Source organism: Malaclemys terrapin, chromosome 12 (assembly GCF_027887155.1).
Source record: "Malaclemys terrapin pileata isolate rMalTer1 chromosome 12, rMalTer1.hap1, whole genome shotgun sequence".
Classification (NCBI taxonomy): Eukaryota; Metazoa; Chordata; order Testudines; family Emydidae; genus Malaclemys; species Malaclemys terrapin.
The window spans coordinates 48,084,110-48,097,664 of record NC_071516.1 but is presented as its reverse complement, the minus strand read 5'-3'; the positions used below and the strand labels follow the sequence as shown (position 1 = coordinate 48,097,664).

At 45.8% G+C, this 13,555-nt stretch overlaps 1 gene segment (V, D, J or C); it reads right to left on the bottom strand.

Annotated features, from left to right (window-relative positions):
- Positions 1–5,925: 5,925 nt before the first annotated feature.
- On the bottom strand, positions 5,926–6,535 carry LOC128846200 (igW heavy chain V region W26-like). The segment is given in 2 exon segments: positions 5,926–6,287; positions 6,448–6,535. Coding segments are annotated over 2 exon segments (411 nt in total).
- Positions 6,536–13,555: the final 7,020 nt, after the last annotated feature.

Sequence of the window (13,555 nt, the reverse complement as noted above, 5' to 3'; positions counted from 1 at the left end):
CACCCCATGTTAGCACTGTCACAATTTGAAATGTCAAATCAACATGAACATTTAAGTCCAGAATTTCTACCACCTGGAGTAGAAATGTCATTGTGCTGAAGTCAATGGCACTACACCCATTTACTCCAAGTGAGGATCTGCTCCCTTAACTTTCCCCTTCAATTCCCCTATCAGAACAATTCCCCTTTTAACCTTGATGACAAGGGAGGAAAGGCGTCCCCATGCTGTGCCAGACTCTTCAGAGCTGTGCAATGCCATCCAGTTCTAGTTTGGAGGGTTTTCATTCAAACTCACCTTTCCCGAAATTGTTTTCAGCACAGAAACAGTGCAGTGCCTGCAAAATCTCTCCCCCTCTGACACTTGGTTAGGCAGTAGGCAGGAAATGGGGGGAGGGGAGACAGACAGGCCTTCAGCTGTGTCTTTCTATGAAATGGAAAGTCCGTGTGGTTTTCAGAGCTGACCGCGGCTGCAGATGAAAACGAGAACCGCCAGCTAAAAGACACCCAGAGCTCTGCTGCCATCATGTGCACATTGATGGATGTTGCTGCTTCTGTCTCATTCCTCTGCGTCCGCTAAGTAATCACTAGTGGCCATTGTAGAGAACAGCCTCGTGCTGCCCATTCCTACCCCTTGGCTGAAAGCATGTGTGGCATTACACAATAGCGTCTCCCTGTCTCATGCCATGTAGCAGCCGTTGTACAGAATGGCCGTACATTATTCATTCTTGGCTCTTGGAAAAGGAGGAAGGCAAACGATTCTGCATTTTCAGAAGTTTTGCACCTCCCTTCTGTCTTTCCCCACCTACTCTCGAGGCAACATTGATTAGTGGAATGGGACTCAGGAGATCTGTGTTCAGGCTGAAGTTAGCTTCCCAACTCCCTTTGAACCTCATTGGGAGCCATGCGCCTAATTCCCTTAGGCCCCTTGAATAGCTCAACTTCCATTACCAGCGCGGCCACATGCTCACTGTGTGATGGGAACAGAGGAATTGCGCCAACGGCTCAGTCCTGTCCGTCTAGCTCAGTTCTCCAACAGGAGCCAATACCGAATGCTTGACAAGAAGGTGTGAGATCGGTTCCTACTAGAGTCACTGGGATACACTAGCCGTAGGGGGATTTTCTTCCCAACCACATTCAGTTAAAGCAAAACTGAACGGGTTGTCCAAGGTCTCTGCTGTTTTGAGCAAGCGTGTCAACCTTTAACTTCGTTCCTCATCAAATAACAATGGCTCCCTACCATTCATGGCTGTCGTGCGGATAAATACATTATTGTTTTTGAGGGGCTCAGATCCTTCCGAGGTGGGAGCCATGGGAGATCCTGAATCGAAGGTTATTTTTGATGTTGGTCAAGCTTCGGCTAGAAATACAAATATTTCATTGTTTCACTTTTAATGATAAGGACTTCTGAACACTGAGTATGCACTTATTCTGTGACTAGTAACAATGGAGTCATTGGGGCAGAGCCCCCCTCCCGCACCTCAGTGTAAAGCAAAAGTGATTTCATGGAAGTCAAAGAGCCTGATTTTCTTAATTAGTCGGGTGTAAAGCAGAAGTAAGTTCATTGCACTCAATAAGACTCATTCACCATGGTGTTAGTCAGGACTAACTTCACTGGTGTCATGATTCTCCTTTCACGTACTCCCATGTAAATTAGGAGAGACTCCAGTCTACAGTCACTGTTACCAAGAGGAGAATCTGGAGCAATGAAGCTACTCATGGAGTAAAATACTACTTGACATGAGTAATGGGAACAGAATCTCACCCGTGCTAGCATTGCCCGGTTTTGAAACATAAAAATCAATGTAAAGATTTAGGGCTAGATCATGAGGTCGTGTGTCTGTGTTCAGTGCTAATGAAGTCAGCACGGCTCCGCTGAATTACACCACCTGAGAATCTGTCTCTTTCCGGTTTCCTCTTTCTAGCAAAGGAATCGGGCTAGATTTTAAAAAAGTCTTTAGGGATATGATGATGATGTGAAGTAGGCACCTACTGGGATTTTCAAAATAGCGTAAGCAGGTTTGGCACTTGACTCCCATGGAAAATAACGGGAGTTAGGCACTTAACCTACTTTTTTGGTATCTAAAAAGACCTTTAAAAATAGGACCAGTTTTCTTGAAAGTCAGACATAAGGGGGGTGAAAACCCTCAGGCTCAGCAAGACACTTCAAAGCTGTTAATTGCAAGACAGTTTTATTTGGATAGGGTCTTTCATACAAACTCTCATCCCTTAACATTGTACACCATACAGCAATAGGACAATAGCTCTTAAAATCTTTTCCTGTCTGGTGCTGTTAGTTAAGAAAGCAGCAGGCAGTGGGGAAACCACAGACTTTCCGCTGGAATTTAAAATGAAAGAGAAACTCCATGTGGTTTTCACAGCTGACCACAGCTGCAGGTGGAACTGAGAGCTGCTCGATCTCTGTCCTTCAAAAATTCTGCTACTGTCACTTGCTCAGTAGTGGGTACAGCAACTTCTATCTCATTCCCTTACCTGCGCTATCAACTCCTGGTCATTGTACAGGGCACACCGCATGCTATCACTTCCTGACCATTCGCTGCTTCCACCTGGTCACTACGCAATAGACTTCTCTGTCTCATTCCCTCAGTTCTGCTGCTCTCTGGAGACCACTGCACCAAAGGAATTTGTGTTCCCTCTCAGCCACTGCAAATTGGTGGCAGATTAGGATTAGAATCCAGTTCACCTCCCTCCCTGGCCAGCATTGTCACCAATATCAGATAGATATACTGTAGCTCAAATGATATGCTGTGGCTCAAACAAAAATCGTGGGTTTGTTACAGAAATGACTGGGGTTGGGCTCTTTGCTGTGTGTCATGCAGAGGGGCACAATGTTCTCAGAATGGTATTTCTGGCCTCACAAATCTGTGACTCTGTCCTCCATTTTCCTTAAAACACGAGTGCTCCAGTTCAACATTTCGGCTGGATGCAGGACCCACTGGGTGGGACGGTCTCACATAACAGACCTTTCTCCCATTCAAATCCACAGGTCATTATTGTTGGCATTTTAGTAACACCTGAAGGGTCCCAACCAAGATCATGGTTCCAGTGTGTCAGGTGCTGCCCATACACACCACAGGAGACAGGCCTTGTGCTGAACAGGTTTCAGTCTAAACCAACAAGCCCAACAAAGGAATCAGAGATGGGGGAAGTCACTTGATTCACTTCACATTGTGGCAAAGCCTGGAGCAGAACCACAATTTCCTGATTCCCCCTGCAGTGGCCTGACCAGCAGACCATCCTGCTTCCCGATCACAATCTGATTTGAAGAACACGAGATAAAATTGCAGAGACCAAAGCCATGAATCTCTCAGGGTAAAATTCAACCCTTTGGAGAGGCAGCAGAGCAAGGCTTGTTCCCCAAGGAACCCGTACTCTGAGCACTGATGTGGGACTCCACTGTATCACTTTGAATAAGCCTGTTATGAGACAAGGCTCCTATGTTTCATCAAGGAGTATCAGATGTGAAACAGCATGAAGGTATTTAAGAAGCCAACTCAAAGAGCTCCTCCTACATAAGCATTCAGGTCTTGAGTAGTCCGGGCAAACAATGCACGTTACAACAAAGCTTAAACTTGTTCTTCATCATAATTTTAAAAACAATACTAGCTGCCTATTTCATTTTAAAAACAGCAAAAATATCCACCTCCCTTTCCATTTCTTATAAGGAGTCTTGAAGTTTAAATCTCCTCAGTGTGATAGAGATGCTTGCTTTGATCTGCTTGGCTCTTGGAAGTCCAGGGGCTCCAGGCTGCTGGCTCCGTGCTGTCCGGGGTCCCTAGGAACAGTTCTGTCCGCCATTAGGGATTTTTTTCCCAAGAACCCCCAGTAACATTTCGTGAACCCCCAGGGGTTCATGAACCCTAGTTTGGGAATCACTGTTGTAGAGGACAGCCTCGTGCTGGCCATTCCTACCCCTTGGCTGAAAGCATGTGTGGCATTACACAATAACGTCTCCCTGTCTCATGCCATGTAGCAGCCGTTGTACCGAATGGTCGTACGTTATTCATTCTTGGCTATTACACGATGAGGGCAGAATGGGGATTAAACCCCAAATTCCTCACTCCTAGTCTAGCAGCATCACCAATATCAGATGCACATGCCATAACTCGAAAGATACCCTGTCGTTCTAACAGAGCACACGGCCTTGATGCAGAAATTACGGGGTTAGATTCTCTGAGGTGTGTTAGGCAAGAAGTCAGACTATAGATATTGTGGATGTTTTTTCCTGGCCTCAAAATCTATGCCTATCTTCCATGTGCTTTGACATGAGTGCTCTAAGAAATCCCCTAAGCCTGCCCCATGGCATGATGGGAAGGCTTGTGAGTTCCAATGAACCAGAGAGTTACAAGGGCAGTTGGACAGGTCAAAGAGTAGGGACCAGGCAAAGAGTCGTTGTCAGGGAAGACCGGACGCCTTATCCCTGGGAGACAGCGGATCTAGGAGAAGACAGGCTCTGGATTCAAACCAGGGCTGGCTGGCTTGCTAGCCAGTCATGGTCCACGAGCTTCATTGGAGCAGCCGTTTTCTGCTCCAGGCTGCAGCGGCATTAGCAAGCCAGTGCCGTCTCTGGCCTGCAGTTGCTTTGGCCTTCGGTGGGTTCTGCATGCAACTGTGAGGTGGAGACACAAGAAAGGGCTGCATCTGTTGGTCAGCCCAACCCCTACAACCTTCTGCAGCGGTGGGCAAAATGGCCAGCAAGGCTGAGAGTGTGTGCTTAGCCCTGCACAGCCCTGCACCGCCCTGCACTGCTTTAAAGGTCTACAGGCTTTACCACCCACCATCCTCCTCGGATTACTGGGCTGGCGGCAGGAGTCGCTGCATGAGACAGTCTGGCCTGGGTTATGCAGGAGGTCAGACTAGATGCGCATAATGGTCCTTTCTACAATTAACACCCCCCCCCCCCCCGAATCATTATAATTTGGGTTCCAGCAACAATTGGAGGCTACAAACAAAATCTGTGCTCTCCTGTGCCAGAGGCTACACATACAGTGGTTGATTAGCCACTGGCCCGACGGGACCCAGGCCCAGGGGCCCAGCCAACTGGGGGGCCCTGGCAGCAGAAGCCCAGAGTCCCAGCTGCCAGGCAAGTGGGGACAGCCACTGCGCCCTGACCCTGTCCCCTGCAGAAGCCAGGAGGTGGGAGAAGCACCAGGGCCCCGACCCTGTCCCCTGCAGAAGCCAGGAGGCGGGAGAAGCACCAGGCCCCGACCCTGGTCCTCTGCAGAAGCAGGGGAAGCCCCAGCACCTGGATCCCACTGGGACTCTGGGACGGAGGAGCTTTCACCCCCCATTGCACCATGGGGCTGTAGTGTGGGGACAGAGCTTCTCCCGTCTTGGTGCTGCAGTGGGGGGGGAGGAGCAAAAGGGGCTGTGGGGCTGATGGGGGGCAGAATGGGGGGGGGCTGGGTGGAACAGGGGTGGGCCCTGCTCCTGGGGAAGGGACAGAATGGTGGGGGTTGTGGGGGGGGGCAGCAGGCAGAAGAGGTGGATCTGGGGCAGGACCGTAGGCAGAAGGGGTGGTGAGGGGCCTCCCACTGGCTCTGGCCCAGGGCCCCAGGAAACCTTAATCCGCCTCTAGTCCTGTGTGTGTGTGTACAGACAGACAGTCCTGCCTGCGAGGAGTCAAAACACACAGAACAGAGAAAGGAAACTGAGGCAGCTGAGGTCAAGGGCACACTCTGGCTCACTGGCCGAGCCTGAAACAGAAACCAAGTGTCCTGATTTGCCAGGCAATGACTCAGCCAGGAGGTCACACTGCCTCCAAGCTTGAACCAGTTGGAAAAATTGCGCCCCTGAGCCTGAAATGAAGGCCAGGCACCACTGAAGATGTATTTGGATTCCAGTGGCACACGGACCTTTTGCTGAACCATCCGCCCCGGGGCTGAATTTCCTGCAGAGAGAGATGTGCTTAGTGAGTCTGAGGCCAGTTCCAGGGGGATATTGTAAGAGAGGAAGTTAGGCAGTGATCACTGTGTCTGGAACAGTAGTAAGTGGCCGTGTCTGCAGCTGTGAGCCCGTCTATCTTTAGCTTGCCAGTGGAGCCGCTGGTGGAGGGGGTGACGCGGCCTTTGAAGTCATTCGAAATGTAAGTGGTGGCCCCTGTTTTGAAGGCAGCTATCCACACCAGGCCTTTTCCCAGGCTCTGCCGCGTCCAGTGCATGTGGTGGTCATTGATATTATACCCAGAGGCGACGCACTCCAGAGTGACGGAACTGCCTGGCTTGGCAACTGCAGAACTCGGCTGCGTCAAAGACACGGCAGCCACCGAACCTGTTAAAGGAAGACCAGTAAATGATAATGGAACTGCCACATCAGATAACCCAGTCAGGGCCTCCCAGGCCAGCCTCCTGTCTGACAAGTCTCAGAGCTCAGTTCACTCCAGGTACTAAAAATCCCCACCCTGCACCTAGTGCTGGGTACTGCTCCTTACCTGGCAGGGAGCACCACACGAGAACGCAAGCACAGCGGAACAGCAGCATGCCTGCCGATGGAGTTCAGCTTAGGACAGGTCACGTGTCCTTGGTCAGCTCTCCCCCAAGGGATCCATGGCATTTTAAATAATCAATGGCAGGCAAATTAATTTGCATTTACATATAATCCCGGTGCATTTTTTCCCTGTGGAGGAGAGAGAGAAAAAATAAGCCTCTTGTGGGCGATGCTATTCGGTGCACGTGATATTATAATGGTGAGGCCTCTATCAAAACCCGAATAGAATAGGATTCCAGAGCCAGAAGGAACACTGGTCATCTGGTCCGACTTCCTGTATTATACAGGCCAGAGAACTGCCCCCAAACAATTCCTCTCGAACTAGAGCATATCTTGAAAGGCAACCCAACCTGGATTTTTATATTGCCATTGATTGAGAATCCACCACTGCCCTTGGTAAATTGTTCCAGTAGAATTACATGCTATAAGAACGTAGGAATTACCAGAGTGGAGCAGAATGCTACTTCAGTCTCCTGTTACCTCCACTGGTGACTACTGGACACTTCACAGCTAGAGCTGGGTGGAAAACAATCAGCGGGAACTAGAGAGTTCAGACCCTTAATTTAAAAAAAAAAAGCACTGTAACAGATCTAAATAGAGATGGTCAAAATCACACACACCCTCCCCCCCCGAAGTGAATCTTGTCACAGAAAAACATTGCATTTGATTTATCTTTTTTTTTCAGTAATCCAAAAAGTGAACTGCAAATCATTCTTCTAAACAAAAACAAATCAATTTTTCATTAAGAAAACTATGTTATGGAAGTTGAGAAAATTGATATATCCTTTTTAAAAATGTCACAAGCAGAAACAATTAATAGATTTCAAGGCAAGAAAGGAGCATTGTGATCATCTGGGTTGACCTCTATCATAACAGACCTGATCTCTCACTTTTAATTTCTTTATGAAAACACTCCATTATACCTGTCTGAGACAGCATATATCTTAGGAAGCTATGCAGTCTTGACCAATAATGTTCAACTGCAAGGATTCACTACATCCCTTAACAAGTATCTCTCTTGTTTTAAGCTGTGGCCAGAATTGGACATTCCTTGCCCTATATCACATTTGCATTGCATGTGTCCCATTAAACAACTCAATGTAAGGGGAAAAGAACACAGAAATTAGCATCACCACATTTACACACACATTCTTTCTTTCAAAATTGTAGCTTTTTACTACAGCTCCCAGAGAGATTTCTGCTGAGTGTGAAGATCACTCAGGCTGACTCTCAGTCATGAAATACAAGAAAATAAAACTTTATTTTTGTAGCGTGCTTTCCTTCAAAATTGTTTAAATGATGAGAAAAGTAACGAAGTAGCTGAGATAAAATTTCTCTCTCCTCCTGCTACAGTCTCCTGCTACAGTATTATTTATTGATATTACCACAGCAGTGAGGAGACCCAGTCATGGACCAGAACCCCATTGTACCAGGTGCTGTACAAATATAGAACAAGCCGATGGTTCCTCACAATCCAAGACAAGAGACAACCTATGGATGCACAGGGCTGTCGGTTGCTGTGTTGGAAAGGATACACTTTTAGTGGTGACTGACAGTGAGATCGAAAGTCCTTGTGGTTTTCACAGTTGACAGGAAGTACAGAGGTAAATGAAAGCTGGTAGTTCTCTCTCTCCGGTGTACCTTTGCTGCCATCATGTGGCCGGTATAAACATCTCCTGTCTCATAATATACATGTAAAAAGAAGAACAGGAGTACTTGTGGCACCTTAGAGACTAACAAAACTAATAAATTTGTTAGTCTCTAAGGTGCCACAAGTACTCCTGTTCTTCTTTTTGCGGATACAGACTAACACGGCTGTTACTCTGAAATATACATGTAGTAACTAGTGGTCAGAGAGAGAAGGGCCTCATTAAACCCTGCTGTTCCTTTTCTGTCACCATGTAGCCCTTGCACTGTGCAGCCTTTCCGTCATTCTGTGTTCCCATTAGTCAGCCTCCACAACCGGATTCCTCTTTAAACCTCTGCGGTTATTTTCTCCCGAATTTGAGACAGCTGTTCAGGAGATGAGAGATAACGGACGGCTACAGACGACATGAAAACAGGACAGATATTTTAGCATTGTCTGCAAATGTTAGCATTCGTTTCTACAGCGTTTGACATGTGCCCTGTACCACAACATAGGAAATTAGTGCAAAAAATATATTTAAAAATGTAGCAAGGGAAGAAGATCAAGGAGGGCTCCTCTAACGGCCTAATGCACAGTGTGTTGCATCTTCCCCTGAATCCCTGTAGTAACTCTGTTGTAGGCATGAGACTGAACTAAATGGACAAGTCTGACCTAGTGTGGCAATGTTTATGTTCCTAAAAAGAACACTTCACATGGCTGCATATCAAAGTTCTCCAGGTCATTTCCTTCAGTCTTAACTTTTTCAAGCACCTTTGGAAATCCCATTCCTATTAAAAAGAACAGGAGTACTTGTGGTACCTTAGAGACTAACAAATTATTTGAGCATAAGCTTTCGTGGGCTACAGCCTACTTCATCGGATGCATAGAGTGGAAAATACAGTAGGAAGATATATATATATACACAGAGAACATGAAACAATGGGAGTTACCATACACACTATAAGGACAGTGATCAGTTAAGGTGAGTTTTTATCAGCAGGAGAGAAAAAGAACTGTTTGTAGTGCTAATGAAAATGACCCATTTCCAGCAATTGACAAGGAGATATGAGGAACTGGGGGTGGATGGGGAACAAGCATGGGGAAATAGTTTTACTTTGTGTTATGGCCCATCCACTCCCAGTCTTTATTCAAGCCTAATTTAATGGTGTCCAATTTGCAAATTAATTCCAATTCAGCAGTCTCTCAATGGACAGTCTCTACGTAAAAGAATAAATGGACACAAATCAGACGTTAAGAATTATAACATTCAAAAACCAGTTGGAGAGCACTTCAATCTCCCTGGCCACTCGATTACAGACCTAAAAGTCGCAATATTACAACAAAAAAATTTCAAAAACAGACTCCAAAGAGAGTCTGCTGAATTGGAATTAATTTACAAATTGGACACCATTAAATTAGGCTTGAATAAAGACTGGGAGTGGATGGGCCATTACACAAAGTAAAACTATTTCCCCATGCTTATTCCCCCCCCCCCCCCCCCACACACACAGTTCCTCATATCTCCTTGTCAATTGCTGGAAATGGGCCATTTTCATTACCACTACAAACAGTTCTTTTTCTCTCCTGCTGATAAAAGCTCACCTTAACTGATCACTCTCCTTATAGTGTGTATAGTAACACCCATTGTTTCATGTTCTCTGTGTATATATATATATATATTCCTACTGTATTTTCCACTACATGCATCCGGTGAAGTAGGCTGTAGCCCACAAAAGTTTATGCTCTAATAAATGTGTTAGTCTCTAAGGTGCCACAAGTACTCCTGTTCTTTTTGCGGATACAGACTAACACGGCTGCTACTCTGAAACCATTCCTATTAGTTATTCTGGTGCCATTCATGGACTGGGATCCCACCGTGCCAGGTGCTGTACAAACACAGGAGAAAAAGATGGTCACTTCCCATGACTATGAATCCAAATGGGATGCTATTGTGAACAAGGCAAATTCCATTCTGGGGTGTGTTAACAGGAGTGTTGTATGTAAGACAGGAGATAATTGTCCCTCTATACCTCATACAGAGGAGGCCTCAATTGGAGTAATGTGTCCAGGCCTGGGCACCACATTTTACACAGAGCGATGTGGATAAACTGGAGGGGGGCCAGAGGAGAGCAACAACTTATTCTCCAGGTCCACCAAGAGAAGGACAGTTGGTCATGGGCTTAATCTGAAGCAAGGGAGATTTAGGTGCTTGGGAATCCAAGGAGTATGAATTCAGTCACCCTGATGCAATAGGATACAAAGACATGCCCAGTCGCTCCCAAGTCCAGAACTGCAATAGTAAGAGAAGGAAGGAGGTTAATTGTTGTCTCAGAAGAATTCTCTGCTTTGTTAGTGGAGTGTATTCTAGTCTAAAATAGAATAGACTATAATAGGCTAATTTAGTCTCGAGAAGACCATGGCAATTGCCAGAGCAGATAAGATGCCCATCCATTCCTATCTCCTATCTCTGAAAGTGTCCTTGGTGAGGCATCTGTTACCGAAGTTACAAGATGACCTCCGGTTATAGAAGAGCCTTCCCATAAGACAACTCTGTCTGGGGTTTTCAAAGGAGTCTACGGGAATTAGGAGTCAAATTCACAACACAGAAACTCCAGGAGAAGTGAATCACATTTGCTTTTAGCTTAAAGGATCCAGGGGAAAAAATGTCCTACCACCTTATCCTTTATCACGCAGAAATGAACAGAACTGGATGGTGAGTAAGTAGTGGAAAGCATACTTCACACCACCAATGAACCATCCTCACTCCACAATTTCATAACCCAGCCTAGCAAATAATTTCTGTCAAACTTTAAAAGGAAGACTTCCTATATATTATTATTATACTCCAAGGGACTTGGAAATGTTTGTTAAGTGTCTGAAAGTCTCTCTGCCAGCTAATTACTGTTCTCCTTCTGCAACGTCTAATCTGTCTAAACAAATGATAAAGAACCTGGAGCCATCAGTCCCGAGAGAAAATGCAATGCCTGGGAGTTGCAGAAGCTAAGTATTTCATACATATGTTTTGAACCGCTTTATGCTGCCACTAGAAGTTGCTTTCTTTGATGCATCCTATTTCAAGTACTGCAGTCAACTTAGAACATAAGACCATAAGAATGGCCATACTGCATCAGACCAAAGGTCCATCTAGCCCAGTATCCTGTCTTCCGACAGTGGCCAATGCCAGGTGCCCCAGAGGGAATGAACAGAACAGGGAATCATCAAGTGATCCATCCCCTGTCGCCTATTCCCAGCTTCTGGCAAACAGAGGCTAAGGACACCATCCCTGCCCATCCTGGCTAATAGTCATTGATGGACCTATCCTCCATGAATGTATCTAGTTCTTTTTTGAACCTTGTTATAGTCTTGGTCTCCACAACATCCTCTGTCAAGGAGTTCCACAAGTTGACTGCGCGTTGTCTGAAAAAAGACTTCCTTTTGTTTGTTTTAAACCTGCTGCCTATCCATTTCATTTGGTGACCCCTAGTTCTTGTATTATGAGAAGGAGTAAATAACACTTCCTTATTTGCTTTCTCCACACCAGTCATGATTTATAGACCTCTATCATATCCCCCCTTAGTCATCTTTTTTTCCAATCTGAAAAGTCCCAGTCTTATTAATCTCTCCTCATGTGGCAGATGCTCCATTCCCCTAATCATTTTGTTGCCCTTTTCTGAACCTTTTCCAATTCCAATATACTTTTTTTGAGATGGGGTGACCACATCTGCATGCAGTATTCAAGATGTGGGCATACCATGGATTTATATAGAGGCAACATGATCTTTTCTGTCCTATTATCTATCCCTTTCTTAATTATCCCCAGCATTCTGTTCATTTTTTTGATTGCTGCTGTACATTGAGTGGATGTTTTCAGAGAACTATCCACAAATGACTCCAAGATTTCTTTCTTGAGTGGTAACAGCTAATTTAGACCCCATCATTTTATATGTATAGTTGGGATTATGTTTTCCAATGTGCATTACTTTGCATTTATCAACATTGAATTTCAGCTGCCATTTTGTTGCCCAGTCACCCAGATTTGTGAGATCCTTTTGTAGCTCTTCTCAGTCTGCCTGGGACTTAACTATCTTGAGCAGTTTTGGATCATCTGCAATTTTTGCCACCTCACTGCTTACCCCTTTTCCCAGATCATTTATGAATATATTGACTAGGACTGGGCCCAGTACAGACCCCTGGGGGACACCACTATTTCCCTCTCCCCATTCTGAAAACTGACCATTTATTCCTACCCTTTGATTCCTATCTTTTAACCAGTTACCAATCCATGAGAGGACCTTCCCTCTTATCCCATGACAGCTTACTTTGCTAATAGCCTTTGGTGAGGGACCTTGTCAAAGACTTTCTGAAAATCTAAGTACACTATATCCACTGGATCCTCCTTGTCCACATGCTTGTTGACCCCCTCAAAGAATTCTAGTAGATTGGTGAGGCATGATTTCCCTTTACTAAAACCATGTTGACTCTTTCCCAACAGATTATGTTCATCTATATATCTGACAATATTGTTCTTTATTATAGTTTCAACCAGTTTGCCTGGTACTGAAGTCAGGCTTACAGGCCTGTAATTGCCATTCTTGTTAGTGGTTGTGAGAGGATTTCACCCCAAGCTTTCTTCTAAGCTTTCACCTCAAGCTTTTTGGGGACCGACTGGCTAAGCAGCAGTTCTACAGAAAAGGACCTGGGGATTACAGTGGACGAGAAGCTGGATATGAGTCAGCAGTGCGCCCTTGTTGCCAAGAAGGCTAACGGCATATTGGGCTGTATTAGTAGGAGCATTGCCAGCAGATCGAGGGAAGTAATTATTTCCCTCTATTTGGCACAGGTGAGGCCACATCTAGAGTATTGTGTCCAGTTTTGGGCCCCCCACAAAAGAAAGGATGTGGGCAAATTGGAGAGAGTCCAGTGGAGGGCAATGAAAATGTTCAAGGGGCTGGGGCACATGACTTACAAGGAGAGGCTGAGAGAACTGGGCGTGTTTAGTCTCCAGAAGAGAAGAATGAGGGGGGATTTGATAGCAGACTTCAACTACCTGAAGGGGGGTTCCAAAGAGGATGGAGCTCAGCTGTTCTCAGTGGTGGCAGATGACAGAACAAGGAGTAATGGTCTCAAGTTGCAGTGAGGGAGGTCTAGGTTGGATATTAGGAAACACTATTTCACTAGGAGGGTGGTTAAGCACTGGAATGGGTTACCTAGGGAGGTGGTGGAATCTCCTTCCTTAGAGGTTTTTAAGACCCGGCTTGACAAAGCCCTGGCTGGGATGATTTAGTCAGTGTTGGTCCTGCTTTGAACAGGGGGTTGGACTAGATGACCTCCTAAAGTCCTTCCAACCCTATCTTCTATGATTCTAAAGCCATGGGATTCTTCCTCTAATGAATTTCATAGTGGTTTCCCAGAGGAGGCATCCATC